A 24,959-nucleotide genomic window follows, 5' to 3' on the forward strand; every position below is an offset into this window, starting at 1 on the left:
AGGACTCAGTGGCAGAGCCAGGGTAGGGAGCAGATTGCTGAAGAGGTTTTCTTTGTTCTGGGAGAAGGAAACACTGGGAGTTAAAAATGGTGATTCCCATTCCTGGAAGCTTTCAGTTCATCTCCAGTTGTTTCAGTTCGTCTCCAACATTTCAGTTGTTTTTTTTTTTAAAGAGGTTGTCCAGTCTCCAAGCTGGGGTGCTCTGGTGTTTTTCTGGGGTGCTCTGGTGTTGTTCTGGGGTGCTCTGGTGTTATTCTGGGGTGCTCTGGTGTTACTTTGGGGTGCTCTGGTGTTATTCTGGGGTGCTCTGATGTTGTTCTGGGGTGCTCTGGTGTTTTTCTGGGGTGCTCTGGTGTTACTTTGGGGTGCTCTGGTGTTATTCTGGGGTGCTCTGGTGTTTTTCTGGGGTGCTCTGGTGTTAATTTGGGGTGCTGTGGTGTTATTCTGGGGTGCTCTGGTGTTACTTTGGGGTGCTCTGGTGTTGTTCTGGGGTGCTCTGGTGTTGTTCTGGAGTGCTCTGGTGTTGTTCTGGGGTGCTCTGGTGTTAATTTGGGGTGCTCTGGTGTTATTTTGAGGTGCTCTGGTGTTGTTCTGGGGTGCTCTGGTGTTATTCTGGGGTGCTCTGGTGTTGTTCTGGGGTGCTCTGGTGTTGTTCTGGGGTGCTCTGGTGTTACTTTGGGGTGCTCTGGTGTTGTTCTGGGGTGCTCTGGTGTTCTCCCTGCCCCTCCTGGGCTGAGAGGACTCAGGTTTAACAACTCTAGTTTTTACAACGGGTTTAAAACTAAACACAGAAACTAAATTTGAACGTTAAAAATCAAGCTGATGGATAAATACTGTTTTTCCAACATACACAAAGGACATTTTGGCTGGGATTAAGTGTCCCCTGTCCCCCAGGATGCTGCTCACCTGGAGTCAGGCCAGCAGGTGCAGCACGAGGCCGACGTGGTGACGTTCCTGCAGGAGTGCGAGGGGCTGCTCCGCCAGCTGCAGGTGGACCTGCAGATCCTCCGGGATGAGAACTACTTCCAGCTGGAGGAGCTGGTCTTCAGGTGACTGGGGGTGCTTCAGACACTCCCTTAGGGCCCCCTTGGAGCCTTCCCTGAGATAAGGAATCCTTCCTTAGGGTGTCTTGTGCTAGAGAAATGTTCAACCCCTGCAGACCCTCCTCTTTTTTAGAGTTTTTATTGGTTTTCATCTCTAGGTAATTGGTCATTTTCTACCTTAAACTTAGCTTTCAACTTATAACTCTGTTGGTCACTTTTCTATCCACCTCAGCCCTATGAAACCCCTCTGATATTCTGTGTATTTGGATTTACTGTCAAATCCCTTCAGAGAAATAAAGTTGCCTGTGGAATCTCTGTGCAGATTCCCAGATCTCTTCTCTCTCTGGCTGAGAGTGCTGCAAGCAGAATGAAATCACAGAAGAGCTGATGGCCTCAGCCTAGGCTCTGCTTGCATTTACCACTCTGTAGCTGACTTCTGCCTTCAAGCAGCCAGGAATTCTGTTGTATTCAGAACATTTTCCTGGGCTTGCTGTGGCAGCCTGGGGCAAAACCCCAGCCCTGGCAGCTATAGGTGATGGAGAGGCTCCTTCAGGGGGCTGCATGGGGCAAGGAGGGAGCCACGTGTCCATCTCCTCACCTGTGAGGTTGTTGAGCCTCCTTCTATTGGCTCCTGCTTTGTTGGGTTATCTTAAATAAGCAAAGCAGCTAATAGTTGCTATAAACTTTTTTTATTACAAAGAACATCAGTCTCAAAAGGCAAGCAGAAAAGCAGTAGCAAAAGCAAATGGCAAGAGGCAGATGGCTAAAGAGCCCTGGCAAAAGCCAAAGGCTAAAAGCACCAACTCTCCCCAGTACAAACTCTTATATAGGATTTTTCCAAGCCAAGACACAAACTCAGACCACCACTCCTTAACCTATTAGAATTCCAGTTTCTTAGCACACCAGGTTATGTATAAATTACACATTCAACCTATCTTGTTCTATATAAGAAATGTAAGCAATATTCTTATTGTAGTTCTGTTATGTCTAAACAATATCTACAGTCATGGTCCTGGAGCCTCTACTGAAATCATCATATGTTCTGCACCCTTCACTAGAACTCACACTGCAACTTTGGCATTTGAAACCTTTCACATACTAAAAGCACTAGAGCTCACACTAAAACTTACTGACTCACTTCCTTATCCTAAAACTTATGTGTGAGTGGCTTGATATACTTCAGCCCATCCACAGGCATAATGCAATCCCTGCACTCTGATTTCTCTCTGAAGAACCCAGAGGGACCCCTGACTCACTGACTGCAGCACTCACCCCTCCTCCCTTGCTTCCCCAGGATCATGAGGCTGCAGGATGAGCTGGTGACTCTGAGGCTGGAGTGCACCAACCTGTACAGGAAAGGCCATTTCTCCACCCTGGAGCTGGTGCCCCCGTCCACACTGAGCACCACTCAGCTGAAGGGCGAGTCCCTGACCAAGGGGCTCCACACCTGCTCGGCCTCCTGGTTCAGGAAGCCCATGAGCAGGGCAGAGCTGGTGGCCATCTCCTCCTCTGAGGATGAGGGCAGCCTCCGCTTCGTCTACGAGCTGCTGGCCTGGGTGGAGGAGATGCAGGTGAGTGCTGGGCCACACCTGCCTGTGCTCATGTGGGGAGCTGCCCCAGGCCTTCTGCTGCCCTTGTCTGGGAATGGCTGCTTTGATGGTTTGTAGGTTTTGGAGATCTGAGGCTTCTCTTCTCTCTTTCTCTTCTCTCTCTTCTCTCTCTTCTTTCTCTTCTCTTTCTCTTCTCTCTTTCTCTTTCTCTTTCTCTTTCTCTTTCTCTTTCTCTTTCTCTTTCTCTTTCTCTTTCTCTTTCTCTTTCTCTTTCTCTTTCTCTTTCTCTTTCTCTTTCTCTTTCTCTTTCTCTTTCTCTTTCTCTTTCTCTTCTCTTTCTCTTCTCTCTCTTCTTTCTCTTCCCTCTTTCTCTTCTTTCTCTTCTCTCTCTTCTTTCTCTCCTCTCTTTCTCTTCTCCTCTTTCTCTTCTCCTCTTTCTCTTCTTTCTCTCTTCTCTCTTTCTCTTCTTTTTCTTCTCTTTCTCTTCCTCTTCTCCTCTTTCTCTTCTCTCTTCCTTCTCTTTCTCTTTCTCTTCCTCTTCTCCTCTTCTCTTCTCTTCTCTTCTCTTCTCTTCTCTTCTCTTCTCTTCTCTTCTCTTCTCTTCTCTTCTCTTCTCTTCTCTTCTCTTCTCTTCTCTTCTCTTCTCCTCTCTTCTCTTCTCCTCTCTTCTCCTCTCTTCTCCTCTCTTCTCCTCTCCTCTTCTCTTCTCTTCTCCTCCTTCTCTTCTCTCTTATTTCTCTCTCTCCTCTCCTGTCTGGGGCTGGATTTTCTCTCTCATGGTCCTGGTGGCCACTGGGGATCAGAGGAGCCTTTCAAAGCAGGAAGCAGATCTGTGCTGATGCACTCACTTGGTCTCATGTGGGTGGGAAGCTTGTGGCTGTCCCAGAAATATTCCATGGTGGAGCACTGGCTTAGGATCTTCTACCAAGCCTGGGAGGTGTTTGATCCCTGTGGGGTGATCTGGGAGGATTCCTGGTGTCCTTTTGGGAGCAGAATGAGAGAGAAGGAGCAGTGCTGAGCTGAAGCTCGTGGTTTCAGATGAGACTGGAGCGGGCAGAGTGGGGCACTGACCTGCCAAGTGTGGAATCCCAGCTGGAGAGCCAGAGACACATCCATGGCAGCGTGGAGGAGCTGGGCTGCAGCGTGAAGGAGGCCAGGATGTACGAGGTATGGTGGGGACACAGGGCATGGCCCACAGAGGGGCTGGGATCTGCTCCTGTGGGGCACACTCCTGGACAGAGGTGATTTTTAAGGATGGAGCTCTGAGTTGATGCAGTGCTGCCCTCCTCTCCTCCTCCCCTTCCTCACACAGAGCTGTGGGGAAAGATTTGGGGCTGGGGTTCTGAGTGATGCTGTCCTGTGATGGGTGACAGGAACATTTCTCATCCTTCAGGGCAAAATGTCTCCGAATTTCCGTGCCAGCTACACAGAGACACTGGGCAAGCTGGAGACTCAGTACTGCAAACTGATGGTGAGTGTGCTCCCAGAGAGCCTCCAGGGCTGGGGAGAGGAAAAAAACCATCAGCTACAGAGCAGGGAGGAGCAATAATAAATAATTCTTTGTGTCCAGGAAACCTCAAGCTTCAGGCTGAGGCACCTGCAGAGCTTGCATGGATTCGTGTCCAGGGCCACTGCTGAGCTGATCTGGCTGAATGAGAAGGAGGAGGAGGAACTGGCCTATGACTGGAGTGACAACAACCCCAACATTGCAGCCAAGAAGAATTATTTCTCTGTGAGTGCTGCTTCTGATCCAGTGTGGAGCCCTCAGCTCCCAACAGACCCAAGTTTCTGAGGCTGGGTGATCCCTCCCTGCTCACTGAGCTTGTTGCTCCTGAGCAGAGCTGATGGAAGCTCTCCCCAGAGTAGAAAGTGTGTGTTCAGCTGAATTGCAATCAAAAAGGCATCAAAAGATGTATTTTTAGCATTATTTTGGAGCTCAAGGCATCTTGAGCTAGTGGGGGTGAGTGGGTTATGTCTGAGGCAAAGAGGAGAATTGATTCCTCTTGAAAGCAGTACAAATAAATTCCCATCTTTCCACAATCACACTGTCTGGAGCTGAGGAGGTCCCTGGGCAGGTTTCCAGTCCTGTTTGGCACACAGGAGGCAGATTCCCATTGGGAATGGGGCTGGATTCCCTGGGATCTGCTGGCACTTCCTCTAGAACTTCCACACTGTGCTAGTTGGGCACAGAGCAAGGTGCCAGAGATGGGATTTGGACTTTTCCTGTGTGCCTGGTGCAGGAGCTGACAGCAGAGCTGGAGGAGAAGCAGGACATCTTCCACTCCCTGCAGGACACAGCTGAGCTGCTCTCCCTGGAGAACCACCCAGCCAAGCAAACCGTGGAGGTGAGCAGGAGCCTGGGACAGCTGGGGGGTTCCCAGGGGTCAAATCACCTCAGCTGGGATTGGGAGAATTGCTGCCCCACCCCACAGTGCCTCACTAAGTGTTTTATGGTGGCAGGATATCAGTGCAGGGGTAGAGCTTTTTTAATTTGGGCAAGTGACTGTTCCTAAATAATCCCCACCTCAAATTTGGACACAAACACACAGAGAACATGAGCTTTTCCTGCAGTGAGGTGATGCAGGGAATGGCTTTGGCTGCCCTGGAGTCATCCAGGCTTCCAGGGACACTGTGGTGGTGAAGCAAAGGGCTGTGGGAACCTTTTCCAAGGGGTAAAAGCAAAACTGTTCCTGCCTCTGGCATCGTGGGTATGTGAGACACGGGGACACTGAGACAGGGTTTGCCATCTCCTATGTTCAAACCCTCCTGGCTGCAGCCAGATTTGGTTATTTCTGTCCCTCCTGGCTGTGACTGCCCCTTTTCCAGTGCCCTTTTCCATGTTTTCCAGGCCTACAGTGCTGCTGTGCACACCCAGTGGCAGTGGATCAAGCAGCTCTGCCTGTGCGTGGAGCAGCACGTGAAGGAGAACGCTGCCTATTTCCAGGTATTTGGGACCAAATTCCCTCCTTCCCATCCTCTGGATCCCACTCCATGAGCTCCTCACACTGCTGTGGAGAGGGAAGGAGGGATCTGGGCTTTCTCTGGGGTGTGTTAGCTGCTCCCTGGGCATTGCCAGAGGAAAGGAAAAAAGGCATCGACTTCCCTGGAGTTCTAGTCATCCACATGGGATAATCCTGCCCTTGCAGCCTAAAGCCAGAGCAGTTCAGGAGCTGCTGGCTGAGCCTTTGGGGTGCTCCTTGCCTGCTTTCAGGCTGCCCAGGTTCCTGTGACCCCTTTTTTGCTCGTGCAGTTCTTCAGCGACGCCCGGGAGTCGGAGGCGTACCTGCGGAACCTGCAGGACTCCATCAGAAGGAAATATTCCTGTGACCACAGCACGAGCCTGACCCGGCTGGAGGACCTGCTGCAGGACTCCATGGTGGGTTCTGGCACACCTCAGCACCTGCTCTGCTCCAGCAGCACTGCCTGGGACACCTCCTGCTTCCCCAGGGAGAGCTTTGTCCCTGCAGTCTGGGGGATGTGGTTGGTGTTCCAGCTCGGGCAGTGCTCTGCTTTCCCTTGGAGCTGCTGGATGAGCTGCAGGCTGTGCTGGCCCAGCTGTGTGGAGTTGGTCACTGTCACTTAGGGACCATCTCTGTGTCCTCAGGGTGAGGAGCAGGCAGCCTGTGCTGTCTGTGCAAGGTCACAGCCTGATGTGGGAGCTGCTGCTGCTCCATCCTGCTGACAAAGGCAGGGCCTGTAGATGCTGCTGCTCCTGCTTTGGAGCTGGTGGAGCAATTCCTGCTCTTTATCCAGCCCAAATCCTGTGTTAATCCATCCTGCTGGGTGGGGGAGAGCCAGGGCAGCCTGGCTGTGCCAGGGGCTGATCTCTGAACACGTGGCCTGGCTTAGCTGAGCAGAGCCCAGGCCATGGCTCTGTCACCTTCTTGCCTGATTTAGCCTGAAAAAAACCAACCTAAAAACAAGCCCTGAGGAGCAAAGCATCAGCTGGTGTTTGACAGCAGGGTCAGGGGAGGATTTGGGCTGTGGCTGTGGTGGCAGGGTCAGGAGGTGACACTGAGTGTGTGCAGGGGGTCACAGAGTGAGTGGCACTGGGGTGATGGGTGCAGCAGCACTGCTCTCCTGGAGGTCTGGGGCTCCCCCATCCTCTCTCAGGGCTGTCCTGGCCTGTCTCTGCTGCTGCCAGGACATGGAGCAGCCAGCCTGGCTGCTGGGCTCTGTGCCTGGGAGCCCTGGAACATCAGGAGTCTGCCAGGTGCCATCTGGGGTGGGAGAGGCTGTTCTGGGCACCCAGAGTGGCCACAAACCCAGGACTGGGGCACTGCCCTGAGCTCAGCTATATTACTCTTTCTTACCTAATAAGTTAAAGTTGTATTTCTTCCAATCATGCTCCCTGGGACAGGCACAGGTAGTTTATTTAATCATTTATTCTTTTATTTTTCTTTTCTTTCTATTTATATTTTATTTTAACCATTAAATTCTCCTCCACTGTCGTAGCACACTAACCAACCCCAGAGTACCGAGCATGAGGCAGAACCTTTTCTGGGATCCTTTTTTATTTTTTATTTTTATTTTTTGAAACCTTTGCCACAGCCAGCACGGGCTGAGCTGTCACTAATCAGTGTTGTGGTGCCAGAGGCTGTTCCAGGGGAGCTTTGCCACCATCCCCCCCGGGCTGGTCCCATCACCAAACCCAGCAGGGATTTGTAGGGATCAGTGACCTCCAGCTGGGAGATTTCTCCCCAAAGCCAGACCTGTGTGGTCACTGCACCCCTGAGGTGTTTTATCCCCATAATTCATCATCTCCCATTGCAGCCATTGGTTTAAACACCCTTCATCCTTTGCTTTAGAGAAGGGAGCATGCTCCCCTGGGCTCTCCTCCAGGCAGATGAACCCCCCAGCTTTGGGCTGGACATTGTCCTGCTCTGGGCCCCTCACAGCTCCTGGGATTTTGTTTTGGTGGATGTTGTGTTCTCTTTTTTTTTTTTTTTTTTTTTTTTTTTTTCCTTTTTGAAAGAAAATATTTTTTCCTCCTGCCAGCCAGAGAGCCAGAGGTGTGCATGTGGCTTTGCAGGGCAGTGGGAGTAGCAGGGAGTCCCATCCCATCTCCTGAGCCCTCCTCCCATCCTGCCAGGGCAGCAGGATCCTCCTGACGTGTTTGCTCAGGCCAGCACTGGGGTGGGGATGCCCAGGAGACACCTCCCCTCAGCATCCTTGAGCAACCCTCCCTCCTTCTCCCTGCCAGGACGAGAAGGAGCAGCTCATCCAGTCCAAGAGCTCGGTGGCCAGCCTGGTGGGGAGGTCCAAAACCATCGTGCAGCTTCGACCCAGGAACCCAGAACATGCCCTGAAGGGCACCATCCCCATCAAAGCTGTGTGTGACTACAGGCAGATCGAGGTGAGGGCTGGGAGGGGATGGTGGCACTTGGGGAGGGGGGCAGGGACAAGGGAGTGACACCCAGAGGGGATTGGTGGCACTTGGAATGGCAGGGACAAGTGAGTGACACTCAGAGGGGGTTGGTGGCACTTGGAATGGCGGGGACAAGGGAGTGACACTCAGAGGGGATTGGTGGCACTTGGAGTGGCAGGGACAAAGGAGTGACAGCCAGAGGGGATTGGTGGCACTTGGAAAGGCAGGGACAAGGCAGAGGGAGTGACACCCAGAAGGGGTTGGTGGCACTTGGAAAGGGGGGCAGGGACAAAGAATTGACAGCCAGAGGGTGTTGGTGGCACTTGGAAAGGGGGGCAGGGACAAGGGAGTGACACCCAGAAGGGGTTGGTGGCACTTGGAGAGGGAAGGCAGGGACAAAGAATTGACACCCAGAAGGGGTTGGTGGCACTTGGAAGGCAGAGACAAGAGAGTGGAGGTTGGTGGCATTTGGAGAGGGAAGACAGGAACAAAGGAGTGACAACCAGAGGGGGTTAGTGGCAATTGGAAAGGCAGGGACAAGGGAGTGACAATCAGAGGGAGTTGGTGGCATTTGGAGAAGGAAGGCAGGGACAAGACAGGGGGAGTGACAGCCAGAGGGGATTGGTGGCACTTGGAAGGCAGAGACAAGAGAGTGGAGGTTGGTGGCACCTGGAGAGGGAAGGCAGGGACAAGGGAGTGACAGCCAGAGGGGGTTGGTGGCATTTTGAGAAGGAAGGCAGGGACAGGACAGGGGGAGTGACAGCCAGAGGGGGTTGGTGGCACTTGGAAAGGGGAGGCAGGGACAAGGTAGTGACAGCCCTGGTGGTTTAGGATGAGCACTGTAGGATCTGTCAATGGGGAGCAGGAGCAGAGTGGGAAGACAGGGGGGAGGGAAGCAGCAGGGATGTTTTTCCTGGAGCAGATTTCCATGTCTCAGATTTATTCTGGGCAGGAGCTGGAGTCCTTTCCCCTTCCAAGGAGGACAGGCTTCATCAAACCAGCACGTGGGTGGCAGCCAACTCCCTGGAACTTCCTTGTCCCTTCCTCTCCCTGCACGAGCCTGGCACCACTCCAGGCTGCTGCTGGATTCAAACATTTCCATCTGTGTATTTTTGGGAGCTGGCTCACCCCCAGGAGAGGGGCTGGCAGCAGGGACAGGCATGCAGAGTTTCTGATGGGCTGCTGGTGTTGCAGATCACCATCTGCAGGAATGATGAGTGTGTCCTGGAGGACAATTCCCAGAGAACCAAGTGGAAGGTGATCAGCCCCACGGGGAACGAGGCCATGGTGCCTTCTGTCTGCTTCTTGATCCCCCCACCCAACAAAGAGGCTGTTGAGATGGCCAGCAGGTAATTTGGTGGCAGTCTCAGAGAGATGGGATGGTAGCATGGGAGGGGACAGGTTTGGGGTGGGGATGGAGGTATGGAAGTGGTTTGTGTGAGGAAAGGAATCCATCGTGGTTCTACAGCTGCAAGCTCCATTGCAGCAGCTTGCAAAATGAAAAAAAATGACAATCTGGGAGGAGGGATCCCCTGAGGGATCTGGCACTGAGCAGCAGGAGCATCACTCCCTGCCTGCTGCCAGACTGGGATCACTGGACTGATCACTGGGCTGCTGTCTGGCAGTGATGGCTGGAGGATTAACGGGGTCAGGGCTGGGTTTGCTGGCAGGATCCAGGGCTGATGCATCCTCTCCTTCCCCTTGCAGGGTGGAGCAGCTGTACCAGAAGGTGATGGCTCTGTGGCACCAGCTCCACGTGAACACCAAGAGCCTCATCTCCTGGAACTACCTGCGCAAGGACATTGCCCTGGTGCAGAGCTTCAGCATGGAAAAGGTACAGAGGAATTTCCCTGCCTGCTTCTGGGCTTGTGCTGCTCTCTGTGTGTCTGAGGAGAGGGGAAAACCAGAGATTGGGGAAGTCAAGGTTCTTCACAGCTGGGACAGTGCAGGAAAGGGTTGCAGTTTACAGCTGTGGGGAACAGCAGGGGTAAAGAAACCATTTACATCTTGAAAACCTGAGTCTGGGGGTTCTGTGTAAAGGGATTGCAGCTTTTCCCAATAAAAAGAGCATCAGGAGTTTGCTGCTGCTGAGGGATTGTGGATTGAGCATTTCATTAGGGAGTGAGCACAGCTGGCTCTGATACAGAGGATTTACCTTTCCCCCTCTGACTTTTCCTTGGGCAAACGAAGGCGGATCAGCCGCCGTGCAGGAAGTCATTCCTGATGTTTGGATGTGCTGCTTTCTCCTCTCACAGCTCAGATCCTTGGCTCAGGGGGAGTGTCAGCAAGCCCTGAAGAGCCTGCAGGCACACTACGAGGATTTCCTGCAGGACAGCCGTGACTCGGAGCTGTTCTCCGTGTCGGACCGGCTGAGCCTGGAGGAGGAAGTGGAGTCGTCCAAGGAACACATCCGGCAGCTGCTGGAGTCCATGGAGAATGGTGAGCTTCAAAGGGCCTGGTGGTTTAACCAGGAGCTGTGGGAACTCATAAACAAAGGGTTTATGGGATGGCCTCGTGTTCTTTTGCTGAGCTGGCTGGTTGATGGTGTGAGCAGCTGCCCTCCTTATTTCCCCAGCTATCCATCCCAGTGTTCGGCTTTGCTCCAGCAATATTCCTGCAGAGAGGCCTTGGATTTGCAGCTCCAGCTGAGCTGCTGAGTCCTGTTCTAGTTCAACACTGAGTTCTAGTGCTGGCAGCAGAGATGCATTCCAAGCAAGGAGCTCATCCTGTGGGAAAATACACGTGCTGATGGCACTTGTGACACCCTGAGTCCCACTAGGACTCCAGTGAGGTTCCCTGTGGCCAGACTCATTTCCAGAATGGGATGATTTAATTAACATGATTTCCATCTGAGCAGAGATCCCAGTGCCAGTATGTCCTGGTTTGGAGGATGGGTGTTTGCCAATAAAGGCAGAAGCTTCTCTTTGAAATGGAGAATGTAAACCCCCTCCCTCCAAATTATTATAATTTGGAAATTAAGGGCCTCTCAGGCAAAGATATGGGAATTAGGAATAACAGTTCTTTACTAGGAAAATTAAAATAGAAATGCAGTATTACACAGAACAATCCCAAAACACTGCCAGAGTCAGAATCCAAGCTGACACCCGTCAGTCAGTCAGGGTGTTGGCACAGTCCCATTCAATGGTGGCTGCATCCTCCTGCAGTGGCAGATGTGGTTCAGCTGGAGCAGTGCTCCTGGAGAAGGTGCAGTTTCCTCTGAAGCTCCAGGGATGATGTGCAAAGGTCTGGTTTTCCTCTGGAATCCAGTGGGAAGAAGGTTCCTTGGTGTCCAAAATCTCAGTTTTTATCTGGGTAGGAAAGGCTTGGCTCCTCCCCTGGCTGGAGCATCTCCCAGTGGGATGATGGAATTTTATCAGTCATGCCCTGGGACTCAGTGGCCATGAACAGGAGATATCTCCTGGAGGGAGGATGGGCTGTGGGAAGATAAAGATGATTGCCCAGCTGGGTTAAAGATGGCCCATGAGCAGAGGATATCTCCATGGAGATCAGGGTCACTGCCCCAGCTGGTTTAACAGATGGTGACAGAATCCACATTTTTGCAAACATCAACCCAACACACAGTGTGAGGCCATTCCAGCGATTCCACCGGGTGCTGTTTGGGGCAGATCTTGGCCAGAGTGGTGCTTGAGCTGCTGCTGTGTGTCTGTGGCTTGCAGAGGACAAGGACGAGACCGTTGCCAGGACGTTCCTGTCGGAGCTGAGGAACATCCGCCTGCGGCTGGAGGAGTGCGAGCGGCGGCTGCTGAGCCGCGTGCAGCCCGCGAGCAGCGCCCGCGCCGGCGCCGACACCGCGCAGGAGAACGCCGTCCGCATGGCGGAGCAGGAGGTCAGCCCTGCTGCGGCCAGCTGGCCAGGGGAGGGAGGAGGGGGTCAAAAATCCCAAAAGAGCTGCAGTTCCTCTCTGGGTGGGCGAAGGGTTTGAGGGAGGCAGCGGGAAAAGCTCGGCAGGTGGGCTCCCTGCTTCACTGCCTGCCAGTTCCTTTTCCCTGCCTTTCCCCCTTGCCTTTTCTTCCCCTGCCTTTTCTTCCCCTGCCTTTCCTTCCCCTGCCTTTCCTTCCCCTGCCTTTTCTTCTCTTGCCTTTTCTTCCCTTGCCTTTTCTTCCCTTGCCTTTCCTTCCCCTGCCTTTCCTTCCCCTGCCTTTCCCCTTGCCTTTCCCCTGCCTTTCCCTGCCTTTTTCCCCCTGCCTTTTTCCCCCTGCCTTTTCCCCTGCCTTTTTTCCCCCTGCCTTTTTTCCCCCTGCCTTTTTCCCCCTGCCTTTCCCCCTCCCTTTTTCCCCCTGCCTGTTTGGGCTCTCCTTTCACAGTCTCCCTCCCTGCAGCGCACGCAGGAGGATCTGCAGCAGCTGCAGTCAGAGCTCCAGGCTGTGTCTGAGAGATGCTGCAGCTTCCTGGACAAAGCTCCTGCAGGGCCCAGCACGCCCCAGCTGCGCTCAGAGCTGGACTTGGTGGTGAACAAGATGGAGCAGACTCATGGGCTGTCTTCCATCTACCTGGAAAAGTGAGTTGGGATGTATCTCTGTTCCCAAGAACCCTTTTGAGTGTTCCCAGCTCACTAAAAGCCTTGTTCTGTCCCTCCAGTCACTCCATCCATCCTCCTTGTGCTGGGTGTGACTGAATCCATCCCCCTGCAGATCTCTGCCCTGTCTGGGATGTCATGGTGCTGCCTGTGTTTGGTTTCCCAGGTTGAAGACGGTTGATGTCATTATCCGCAGCACCCAAGGGGCAGAGTCCCTGGTCAAGGGCTACGAGGTGAAGCTGAGCCAGGAGGAGGCTGTTCCTGCTGACCTGGCAGCCATTCAGACTCACAGGGCAGCGCTGCAGGTTGGTGCTGCTGGTTTGTCAAGCAGCATCCTTCCCTTTTCTCTGCTGAATTTGCCTTTTCTTGCCTTGGTGCATTTGAGAGGGTTTTGTGCTGCTGATGTGAGAGCCCTGAGTGCTTTGTGTGTAGAGGAGGTGCTGTGGCTTGTGCTCTGTCTGCTGCTGTAGGACAGACAGGCCTGAACCAGTCTGACCTAGGAGCATGCTCCCCTTCTTTCTACACCTCCTAAAACCTCCCAGTTCTTTACAGGTTAAGGAGAGTGGAAAAATAAACCCATTAATGTCTGGGGGGACATCACTTGTTCCCTTCTGCTTTCACTGACCCGGGGCTGTCTCCTTTTGCAGCAGTGGCTGGGGGAGGTGAAGGACAAGGGCTCCGTGTTCTCCACGCTGGAGGAGGAGATGGGGAAGGCGAAGGAGGTCGGGGAGCAGCTGTTCAGGCTGCGGCAGGAGCGCAGCATCGACCTGGAGCGCTTCCAGGAGAAGGGCAGCCAGCTGTGGGAGCGCTGGCAGCGCGTCTGCGCCCAGATCGAGACCCGGTGAGAGCCTCTGCCTCCTGCACCTCAGCTCAGCTCACAGCCTGCTCTGCTGCTGCTGTGAATTTTTCTGGTGGCATTTCATCCCCTCTCCTCTTAACCTGTGGTGTTTTTCTCCCAGCCACACGGAGCTGGAGAGCATCCAGGAGGTGCTGAGCGATTACCGGCAGTGCCACAGCGCCCTGATCCAGTGGATTGAGGAGATCACAGCCCAGCAGGAGCTGATGAAGCCGGGCCAGGCTGAGGACAGCCGGGTGCTGTCGGAGCAGCTCAGCCAGCAGACGGTGAGGCTGCACCTCGGGATGTCACTTCTTTTCATCTCTGAGCTTGGAAATGTGAAAAGCAGCAGGGAAGAGGCTGCAGGGCTGAGCTGGGTTGTCTGGGGAGTGGAGGAGCTCTGCTTGACTCGAGGTGCAGATGAGGTCTTGTGTGAAAAATTGAAGGGGTGTGAACCAGAATTCTGCTCATATCCCCGTGGCTGCAGAATCCCAGAAAGGTTGGGTTGGAAGGGATCTCCAAGATCATCTTGTTTCCATCCTCCTGGGACAATTTCCACTATCCCAGGAAATTTCCAAGCCCTGTAAAACCTGGCCTTGAGCACTTCCAGGGTTGGGGCATCCACAGCTTTACTGGACAGCCTGTCCTGACAACCATTTCTGCTTTGAATTTCCTTGAAGGCTTTGGCTGCAGAAATTGAGAAAAACCAAGCCAAGCTGGACCAGTGTCAGAAATTCTCCCAGCAATACTCTGCTGCTGTCAAGGTACAGTTGTCCCCCTGCCCCTGGGCAGGATGGGCTGGGCAGGAGCAGCCCAGGCAGAACTTGCAGAGATCTCACAAGCCCCACATTTCCCCACCTTTGCAGGACTATGAGCTGCAGCTGATGACCTACAGGGCCTTTGTGGAGTCGCAGCAGAAGTCCCCCATGAAGCGCAGACGGATGCTCTCCTCCTCAGATGCCATCACCCAGGAGGTAGGAACCCACCTCAGCTCAGCAGGCAGAAATTTTGGGATTTTTGGGGGAGGTTCTTCCACGCCCAGCAAAACCACCCAGCAGCCTCTGTGAAATGAGCTCCTTTCTGCTTGTTGTAATACTGAACAATTTTGGGTCACAGTGACAAGTCTAAACAAGTCCAGGCTGTAGTCTATATACACCAGCCAAACCATATTTAGCTGTTTTTCTCCATATTTTGCTGCCTAGTTGTTTTTCTCCATATTTTGCTGTTTCTTCACACACTTAGCTGTATATTTCTTAGTTTAAACTAATGTTCATAACAGGTGCACAAAATGAGCCATTTTTAAGTGTTTTTCTGCAACTTGTTAAGACCTTTCAAAGCCACTAAAACATAAATTATACTAAATCAAAAAAAGAAAAAAAAGCTAGAAAACAGAATACCAAAATTAAAAAGCCCAAAATAAAAGTAAGCTGTAAAGTTCCAGGCAGCCACCAATCATAGTACCTAAAAAAATCATGCAAGGGGAGTAAACAACATAAAAGCACCAATCAAAAAATGTAGTCTTAAAATATATAATTAAAACTAAAAACCAAACAATGAATCAACATCTCCATAATCATATTAATTTGCTGTCCCAAAGCCATGTTTCCCCCACATCTGCTGAACTCTCCTGTATAAATAAAAGTTTCCACCCTCGCTGTTTTTTCCAATAGCCAGAGAGGATGGCTTAGTGCCCTAAGCACCAGGTATGCCATACCCAGACTCCTGGGAACCCCCAAATCCAGCAGGGTCGGCTCAGCCCTCCAGCTTTGTGAGGTAAATAACCAGAGCACCATGCAGTGTTGCTGTGTGTGCATCTTGGGGGATGAGAGAACCTCGTAGGGCCCCGAGCTCCTGTCTGCTCTGTGTGGATATTGAAGATATCCCTCTGTGAGAGTTGAGCACCCGCCCCAGTGTCGTGCAGCATGCCTTGTGTGGCCACCACCCTCCCCAGCAGAACGTGCTGCATCCCATTGGTGCCATCCCAGCTCTGCCAGGTGCCCCTTGTGCCACAGGTGCCACATCCATGTCATGTCCTGTGAAGGGTGACACTCTGGATCTGCCAGCAGGACTGATTTGCCGTTCTCCCTGTGTTTTCCCCTCTGTGCCTTGGCAGTTCATGGATCTGAGGACTCGTTACACGGCGCTGGTGACACTGACCACGCAGCACGTCAAGTACATCAGTGATGCACTGCGGCGGCTGGAGGAGGAGGAGGTGAGGGCTGGGCCCAGCTGGGACCCACCTGGGACACACCTGGGACCCACCTGGGCCCTGACCCACATCCCTGAGGGCTGGGACACACCTGGGCCCTGTCCTCCCATTCCTGAGGGCTGGGACCCACCTGAGCCCTGTCCTCCCATTCCTGAGGGTGTGGGAACCACCTGGGCCTTGATCCCCCATTCCTGAGGGTGTGGGACTCACCTGGGCCTGTCCCCCCATTCCTGGGGGTGTGGGACCAACCTGGGCCCTGTCCTCCCATTCCTGGGGGTGTGGGACACACCTGGGCCCTGTCCCCCCATTCCTGAGGGTGTGGGACCCACCTGGGCCCTGTCCTCCCATTCCTGAGGGTGTGGGACACACCTGGGCCCTGTCCCCCCATTCCTGAGGGTGTGGGACCCACCTGGGCCCTGTCCCCCCAGTCCTGGGGGTGTGGGACACACCTGGGCTCTGTCCCCCCAGTCCTGGGGGTGTGGGACCCACCTGGGCCCTGACCCACATCCCTGAGGGTGTGGGACTCACTGGGCCCTGTTCCCCCAAATTCCCTCCATCTCTGAGGGTGTTGGACCCACCTGGGCCCTGTCCCCCCATTCCTGAGGCTGTGGGATCACCTGGGCCCTGTCCCCTCATTCCTGGGGTGTGGGTCCCACCTGGCCCTGTCCCCCCACATTCCCCCCATCTCTGAGGGTGCTGAGGGCACATCCTGGGCGTTGCTCCCACTTTGGAGATGCCTTTTGACCTTTGCTTGTCTTCCTCCTTCCTGCTGTGTGTGCAGAAAGTGGTGGAGGAGGAGAAGCAGGAGCACGTGGACAAGGTGAAGGAGCTGCTGGGCTGGGCCCTGGGCTTGAAGCAGAGTGTGCAGGGCAGGGCAGCTGCTGCTGGGAGCAGAGAGCTGGGAGACATTGAGAAATCCATCTCAGAGCAGCAGGTAAAGCAGGAGTGACACCACACCCTGAGGTTTAACTTTTGCTCTTTTTTCACAGCTGCATTAAGCTGCTTTCTTTCTTTTTTTATAATTTTTTCCAGGCCTTGAATGAGGAGCTGACTGCAAAGAAGGAGCAGGTCTCTGAGGCCATCAAAACTTCCCAAATCTTCCTGGCAAAACACAGCCACAAGTGAGTGTGACCCAGGGAGAGATCAGGGCTGGAGATGAGATTCCTTAGAGCTGGACCCAGTGCCAGTTAAAAACAATGAGCTGCACACAGCACTTGTCTTCTTTACTGTCTGCAGTGAGATCTGTGAAAAGTACACCCCATTTATGCTGTGGGATGATATTAATCCTTTATAGTTGAGATGCAGCCCTGTATATTTTGGGATTTGGTTGTTGCCATGCAGCTCAGCTTTGCTCAGTTATCCTGGCAGGTTTTGTCTGAGCTGGGCAAGGAGCAGGGCAGAGGGTTTGGCTTTTCCTGTGCTTGGAATGGTAATTCTGTGGAGCTGAGGCATTTCCCCTTCCCCTTGCAGGCTTTCCCAACCAGAAAAGGACCAGATTTCTGCTCAGATTTCTGCTCTGAAGGAAACCTACCAGGCTCTCTGCAGCAACTCCACGGAGCAGCTGCAGCAGCTGCAGAGCCAGCTGGCTCAGGAGACAGAGCACAAGGTACTGCTGCTGCTCAGCCCTACTCATGGAAAATGCTTCATTTTATTGTATGTGGTCACTCACAGCCTCTTACTTGCACATTGCCCTCCCTTCTCTCCTATTCATGGTCACCCTGGAGAAAAGCAGGAGCTGTTTTTTTTCCTGCTGCCTTCCAGGTCTGTGGTAGAGTTGTCCTTTGGTTGCCATCAGGACTCCAAGGGTTGGCTCCTTGGTGCTTGGTGAGCAGGAATTGTCCCCTGGAGATGGTGCCCTTGAGGAAATCTGTGTCCTTTTAGGGCTCAGTCCCACAGGCAGGGGCTGCAGGAAGGGGACACTCAGGTGGCCTTGGAGATCTCAGGGTTTGGCCAAAGGTTTTTTCAAGCAGCTTTTCCTTGTGGAAGGCAAATGCATTTTCTAGCCCCTCAGCTGACCTGGGAGACCTTCAGGACCCATTCCCTGTTCACATCCCCCAGGCTCCATCCTTGCAGGGAGGGCTGGAAGTGTGTCCCTGTTGCCTCTGTTACGAGCTGTCATTCACAGATTTTCGTGTGCCTGTTCTCTCAGTGTATATTCATGTGTCAATGGATTTTTTTGTGTGTTTGCTTGCTGGCTCCCTGTACCCTGAAGCAACAGCCCGCTCACATCTGGCTGTGAGATGCAGGTCTTGGCTCTTGGGTTTGTGAGTGAAGCCCTGTTCAAGCCACTCGTGGCAGAGCTGCTTTTTATGAGATCTGCCTGCCCACCTTTCACCTAAATATGTAGTGTTTTGCTCAAAACTGGACTTCCCAGCACATTCCAGGTGTTTCAGAGCAGGAAATTATTTATTTTATTGCAACCCTTTAGCCCTTGTGCTGGCAGCAGAAAGGTGAACAAATAATTTTGTTGAGCCATCACAGATTTGGTGCAGCCTCCCCGTGGAATGGATGCTTTTTTTCCTTTCCCTTTTCCTCCCTTTTGGTCAGGAAAAATTATTTTAGAGCAAAAGCCTTCTCCAGGGCTTGTTTTGGTACAGCAGGAGGCTGCTTTGGGGCTGGAACAGTTTTCACTCATGCACTCAGTGAAGCCCAGGCAGCAAAATGAGAAATGGCAGTGGGGCTTCACCTTAAATCCCCGTCTGCAAAACCATCCCTGCAGCTCTGGTGCCGAGCCATTGCTTCACTGTAGAGGGAGCATGAAGAACTCTTTAACATTTGCTTGCTGGAAACATCCAACTGTCAGAAAGAAGTTACAAAAGACAAAAAAAAAAAAAAAAAAAAAAAAATTGCAAAGCAGAACGCGCTAAATTGAGCATGATGTGTCCCTGTACGGTTTGTGTTTCATGTCAACTGTTTTTGAGATTAACTGACATCCTTGCTTACAAGTTTAACTAACCCCCTGGGATTTAAACAAACAAAACACACAAAAGGGAAAGAGGACGGACCTGTGTGTGGGGTTCTTTTTGCAAACCAAAGTCGCATGCTGGACGCTAACCCCAAGCTTTACACTGTGTGTGACACGGCTGAACTGCTCCATAAGGCTCTGTCTTTAACTGCTCAAGGCACACCCTGCAAGTCTGGTAAGTAAAAGCCTTTTACTCCCTTCCCTCCCATCCATCTCTTTTTTTTTGTTTTTTTATCTTGCTCTTTTGTTTTTCCCTCTTCTCTGTCTTTCTTGTTCATCTCTGAGTATGCACGTCAGGGTCTGGATGGTGGTGGAGAGCTGAGGTTGTCCCAGGATGTTCCTCCTGTCCCCACAGCAGGGTGTTGAGATGCCAAAGGAATTTATTCCATAATCCTGATTCCCTCCTTGTTATCCCCACAAAAATCTTGGACTGCTTGGGCCAGCCTTATAGGTGGCACAGAGAGAAACCCAAATGTCCAAAGAGCCTTTGAGCAAAGACACTCTTTATCATCACCTAAATTATTACCCTCCCTGTGGGGATAGCAGCAAGAAAAGCCTCTCCAAAAAACACCACAGTAGTTGTGGTTTCAGTCTGTCACTGTTCCCATGCTGGAACCTCTTCTATTTCTCCCCTGGCCCTGTCTGAGGAGCAGCTTGGAGGTGCTGCAGTGGGCAGAGCAGGGCTGTGGTGATGCCTGGGGAGCTGTTCCTGTCCTGCCCTGGTGCATGGCTGGGAGTGCTCCTGGCAAGGGGCTCTGTGGTGCCCCCATCCATCCTGGCACTTAGGCTGTGCTTGGGAAGTGCAGGATTTTCAGCATGGCAGGAATCAGCATGGAGTCTGTGCTGGGAGAGGTTCCTCTGTACCCCAAAGTGGGTTTGGGGGGCTTTTCTTCCCCATGAGTGCACAGTGGGATTTGTGTTGTCTTTACTTTTTAAAGCTGGAGTTGTTGAAGGGCTTTGTCGTGCTTGTTGGTGTCCTACCCTCTTTTCTGTGGAGCATCAGGAGTGATTCTGAGCTTTGGTGCTTGCTGCTTTGCTGCTTTGGTGGATTTTGGAAGCATCTTGGTGCTGTTCTGGTGATGGACTAGATTTCAAACACTTTAGGACTTCCTAGCCTGTTTGGGGATTTTAAGTTCATTTCTTTTTTTAATTATTTTTAACTAAGGCCTCCCTGAAACTCATGCAATGAGTGCTGGAAATGCTGGATTTTAATTTAATTCTTTTCCTTCTCTTTCTGTTCCAGGGCAGCGAAGCCGTGGCAGGAGTGATCGATCTTGGCACACTAGAAATAATCCCTGTCTTTGGTGCCATGCAGAGAGGTCTGATAGATCAGGACACTGGCCTGGCCCTCTTGGAGGCCCAGGTGATCACCTCTGACTTAGTTGTCCCAGAGACCAGTGAGAAACTCTCCTTGGAGAAAGCTCTGGCAAGGAACATCATTGACCTCAGGGCGTTCCAGGTGCTGCAGGAATTGAAGGATGCTCTCCAGCAGGTGGAAGAAGTCAGATGTGAAGGGAGGCAGCTCCTCCCCGTCGTGGCTGCCATGGAAGAGGGGAGGATCAGTGAGAACGTTGGGCTAAAGATTCTTGAGGCTGAGCTCGTCACTGGGGGCTTTAAATTCCAGCAGGGCAGAATCAGCATGGAAACAGCAGTGCAAGAAAAGCTCCTTCCCCCTCAGCTTCACTCCAGGCTCCTGTCTCACCTGGAAGGTGGCAAGGATTTGATTGACCCCAACACTGCTGAGAAAACCAGCCTGCCTGAGCTCCTGGAGAGGTGCATTAGGCACCAGGAGACGGGGCTGAGGCTGCTCCCAGTGCAGCAGCAGGCGGGTGGGATGCTGAGCCTGAGCTCAGGCAGGGAGATCAGCATCTCCCGTGCTGCCCAGGAGGGGCTGATAGACAGGCAGGTGGCCATCAGGCTGCTGGAAGGCCAGCTGTGTGCTGGTGGCATTGTTGAGCCCAGGACAGGGCTCAGGCTGAGCGTGGCTGAGGCTGTCAGGCAGGGTTTGGTGGAGCAGGATTTGGGCTGCACGCTGCTGATCCGGCAGCTCCAGGGGGGAGGGATCATGGACACGGCCACGGGGCACAGGCTGAGCGTGGATGAAGCCCTGAGGAAGGGGTTGGTGGCTCCAAACACTGCCCTGCTGGTCCTGGAATCCCTGCAGTCCTTCATGGGGCTGCTGTGGCCAGAGACAGGGGAGATCATCCCTGTTGCAGATGCTCTGGAGCAGGGGATGCTCTCCACGGAGTTGGTTGAGGAGATTCTCAGCAAGAGGCAGCTCCTGCAGGCTGTTTTTGTGCCAGAAACCACAGAGGTGTTGTCCTGGCAGAGGGCAGTGGAGCAGGGCGTCCTGGAGGGAGAGGTGGTGAAGAAGCTGAGGTCAACAGCCCTTCCTGATGTCATGGGCAGCGTGCAGCTCTCTGCATCTCCAAGCAGGAGCAGGCACAGCCAGAGCTCCCCTGGAAGGAGCCCCACAGGCCCTGAGGAGCCTCTGCTGAGCAGTGATGAGGAAAGGCTGATGTTCCACCTGATGACCCACAGCTACATCAACATCCATGATGGCCACAAGGTGCTCTTGGTGGATGCAGAGCTGAAAAATCTCACTAAAGCTCTCATCCAAAGCCAAGAAAATGGATCCTGTGCACAGGAGTTGAGAGGCTTTGAGGAGACAGAGGCAGATGCAGCTCTTGAAAGTGAACCTTGCAATGGTTTGGCTTTGCAGCAGCTTGAGCTTCAGTTTGCTCCTTCAAAAGGTGAAAGTGAGAAGATGCTGCCACCCAGAACTGCTTTGGAGAATGGGGAGGTGGTGATGGGACCTGAGAGCCTCCTCTTGGAGGATGCAGAGGATTTCCTGCAGATGGAAGAGCAGGAGAAGGTTTCCACTGAACAGGAGACCATCAAGGGTGAAACTGGTGCTGAATTTGGAAGAGAGCAAGTCACTTTTACAACCACAGATAAACATCAGGTAAAATTATTGATGCCAGAACCTCCCAGTGACCTTGATAGTGGATTAATCAGAGAAACAGAGGAAATGATCATTGAGGGAGAAGAAGAGTCCAAGCCTCCTGCAGAAGATGGAGTGGAAGGTCCTGAATATCAGAAGAGGGCATTGGAAAGTGGAGCAGTGGTTGTGAAAAGTGAAATCTGTGTAACAATGGGTGTTCCAGAAAGTAGAGACAGACTGAAAATCGTGGCAGAGAGGTCTCAGGGCGTGAGAGAACCTGAAGGAGAGGCAGAAGGTGCTAGAGAGGTTTACTTGCTAAAGGAGGAAGTAGTTGAAAATGGTGGAGAGGAGGTTGTGCTCCCTGCACGTGGGGAGGCAGAGAGGCAGAGCGAGGACGTGGGAAGTGTGCTGGAAGTGGAAGAAGAGCAGGAAGAAGCGATGAGAATTGAGAAGCTGGGTGATGAGGGCATTGAGGAACCATCCCAGCCAGCCCCTGAGGAGCAGGAAGCAGAGGACACTTTGGAAAAGCTCCTGAGGCAGCTGCAAAGTGGTGGCATCAGGCAGGAGCAGACGGGCAGGGCGCTGCTGCTGGGCGAGGCGCTGGCCGCTGGCCTGCTGTCCGGCCACGCCGCCGTGAAGCTCATGGACAGCATGAGCATGTTCACTGGCTTCTTTGACTCTCAGGTGGGCGAGCCCTTGACCACTGAGGATGTGATTGAGGAAGGTCTGATGGATGAGAAGCTGCTCCAGAAGGTGCTGGAGTCTGACAAAGCCATAAGTGGTGTCCTGGACCCAGGTAACAACTTTGTCTACTCCATCAAGGACGCTGCTGCTGTTGGGCTCCTGGACAAGGAGACAGCCATGAGGATCTTGGAAGGGCAGGTGGTTACTGGGGGGATTGTGGACTTGAAAAGGGGCAAAAAAGTGTCAGTGACTTTGGCTTCGAATCTGGGCCTCATAGAGCCAAGGAGTCAGACAGAGCTGGTCAAGCTGGAGAAGGCTTCCAAGGGGAAAGGCACTGATGAGGTGAGCAGGCAGAAGCTCATTAATTTACAGGCTGAGACCTGTGGGATTGTGGATCCTGAAACCAAACAGCCTCTGACTGTGGCAGAGTCTGTTGAGAGAGGGCTCCTGGAGAAGGAAAAAGCTTTTCAGCTCTTGGCCAAGCAGGTTGCTGATGGAGGAATCATCCATCACGTGTCTGGGATGAGGCTTTCGGTGGACAACGCCATGAAACACGGTTTGATCAGTGCAGAGCTGTGCAAGGAGCTCAGGAAAGCTGAAAGCGTGGTCCTGCAGGAGTTTGTCCATCCAGCTACAAAGGAGAAGCTGCCCTTGCCCCAGGCAGTGTCACTGGGGCTCATCAGCCCAGAATTCCAGAGGGAAGTGCAGGAAATCCAGGCTGAGAGTGGAAGCATTCTCCATCCAGCTTCTGGGCAGAGACTGGCGCTGTGCCAAGCGGTGCAGCAGGGCTTGGTGCCCCAGCAGGTGGTGGAGAAAGCCCTGTCATCTTCAGAAATGAGAGAAGGGATTGTAGACCCTGAGAGCTGCATGATCATTCCCTACTCAGAGCTGCTGAGGAAATGCAAAATCGACATTGAGTCCGGCCAGAGGTACCTGGAGGTCCATCCCTTCCAGGCCATCAAGGATGAGGTGACAGGGACCAGGCTGCCCTGTGCTGAGGCAGTGAGGCTGGGAAAGCTGGACCCCCTGCCCACCCTGAGGCTGCTGCAGGCACAGGCAGATGCTGGAGGGGTGGTGGAGGGCACAGTCAGCAAGAGGCTGTCCCTGAGGGCAGCAGTGGAGCAAGGGGTGCTGGATGAGGCCATGGCCAAAGTCATTGCCACCAACCAGCTCAGGGCTGGGGGAATTGTTGATGCCCCCAGTGGGAAAAGGCTGACTGTGAAGGAAGCTGTTGGAAAAGGACTGATCAGCCAAAAATTAGCTGCAGGTCTTCAAGATGTGCCAATGCCCGAAGAGAAAGTTGGATCTGAGGTCTGCAAAGGAGAAAAAATGCAACTTTCACAGGAAAAAATAGAATTATCTCCAGAAGAGGAAGGTGTCATCCTCCCTGCCAGATCTGCCAGGTCTGATGGTGCTGAGCCCAAAGCTCAGCCTGAAGCTGTGAGCTATGACACAGCTCAGAGTGCAGCTGCTGCCCCTGAGAAATCCTCCAAAGCACGCACAGAAAGGAAATTAAAACCACAGGAAGCTTCAGAGGGTGGTGTCCATCCCCAAGATGAACATCATCATCTTCATCATCCCCAGGCAGAGGCTGAGGTGACTCCAGAACACCCCTCAGTGTTGGGGACAGAACAGACAGTGGTGGCAGGAGCTGTGGAAAAAGAGATACCAAAAGGATCCCAAGTGAGAGCAGCTCAGGGGAAGGAATTGAGGGAAAAAGTGGATGGAGGGACAGAGAAAGTGGAGAGATTGACTTTGGAGAAGGAAAAGTTGTTTTTGGGCACGGAGGTGCTTCACAGGGAGGAGGATGGTGAGGAGAGGAGGAGGGAGTTTGTAGGTGCAGAGGGAGTTGTGGCAGGTGGAGAAGGTGCAGTGGTGACTTCTGGGCAAGGAGAGAGAGTGATAAGAGTGGTCCAGGAGACACCAGCAGCCCCCAGGGAATTTGTCAGTGTGGGCCCAGGGAAGGGAGGGATGAGTCCTGGAGAACCCCCTGAGGTTGGTGTTCCTGCAGAAGATGAGCTGGCAGGGAAAAGAGCTGTCAAACACACAGAAAGAGAAACCCCTCACACAGAAGGTCCCATTGATCAGGAAAAAACAAGTGAAACTGAGCTGAAACCTACCCAGAAACAGAAAAGCAAGAAGAAGAAAGCAAAGCAGGGCAGCATTCCAGGAGACAGCACTCAGGCAGAGAAACCTCCTGCAGAAAAGCAGCTCCCTCCTTCTCTGGTTTCCCATGAAATTCCAAGGAAAAAGGGTGAGGAGGAGCATTTTGTCTCCAGGGTGCCAGAGCCAAAACATGAATCCAGCATTGAGGCTGCTGCTGAGCTGGCACGAGACACAGCCAAGCAGAAGGGAGGAAAAGGAAAGAAAATTCCTGGGAAAGAAACCCCCAGAGAGGATCAGGTGTTCCCTGTGCCCCCTGAGCAAGGGGGAACTCCAGAAGTGCTGAAAGGTGGGGTCAAGCATGGTCAGGATTCCTTGGGGAAGGAAAGGATGGCTCAGGAAGACACCAGGCTGGAAACCACCCTGGATGTGTCCAGCACAGCCACCGTGACACAGGAACTGCCCCACGACTTAATTATCAGAGAGGAACCCCCAGAACCACGGGAAACCTCCCCAGCCCTGGAGCTTGGAGAGGAGAAACAGCAGGAGCAAAGAGCTGAGCTCAGAGCAGACCAAGGAGCTCCCCCAAAATCCCAGGAAGAAACCCCCCAGGAGAGGAGCAAGCAGCCAGGTCCAGGCGATCGGGGTTTGCTCTTACCTGTGATCGTGGAGGGGGAGCTGCTGGAAACCTCCAGGGAATCCACGAGACCAGCCCAGGTCA

At 53.0% G+C, this 24,959-nt stretch overlaps 1 protein-coding gene across 1 annotated transcript in view; it reads left to right on the forward strand.

The window, feature by feature from the left end:
• The window catches only part of MACF1 (microtubule actin crosslinking factor 1), a 120,563-nt gene that overhangs the window by 19,734 nt on the left and 75,870 nt on the right, over positions 1-24,959 (forward strand). Inside the window, 24 exon segments of the mRNA XM_056509387.1 lie at positions 895-1,049; positions 2,338-2,614; positions 3,632-3,760; positions 3,987-4,064; positions 4,164-4,325; positions 4,834-4,938; positions 5,442-5,537; positions 5,844-5,969; positions 7,797-7,949; positions 9,156-9,310; positions 9,669-9,795; positions 10,217-10,400; positions 11,639-11,808; positions 12,302-12,480; positions 12,665-12,803; positions 13,146-13,339; positions 13,458-13,620; positions 14,014-14,097; positions 14,200-14,307; positions 15,447-15,545; positions 16,324-16,476; positions 16,575-16,663; positions 17,013-17,148; positions 19,751-24,955. Of these exon segments, the coding sequence (XP_056365362.1) occupies positions 895-1,049; positions 2,338-2,614; positions 3,632-3,760; positions 3,987-4,064; positions 4,164-4,325; positions 4,834-4,938; positions 5,442-5,537; positions 5,844-5,969; positions 7,797-7,949; positions 9,156-9,310; positions 9,669-9,795; positions 10,217-10,400; positions 11,639-11,808; positions 12,302-12,480; positions 12,665-12,803; positions 13,146-13,339; positions 13,458-13,620; positions 14,014-14,097; positions 14,200-14,307; positions 15,447-15,545; positions 16,324-16,476; positions 16,575-16,663; positions 17,013-17,148; positions 19,751-24,955 (8,466 nt within the window).

The sequence above is a fragment of the Oenanthe melanoleuca genome, chromosome 23 (assembly GCF_029582105.1).
Source record: "Oenanthe melanoleuca isolate GR-GAL-2019-014 chromosome 23, OMel1.0, whole genome shotgun sequence".
Lineage (NCBI taxonomy): Eukaryota > Metazoa > Chordata > Aves > Passeriformes > Muscicapidae > Oenanthe > Oenanthe melanoleuca.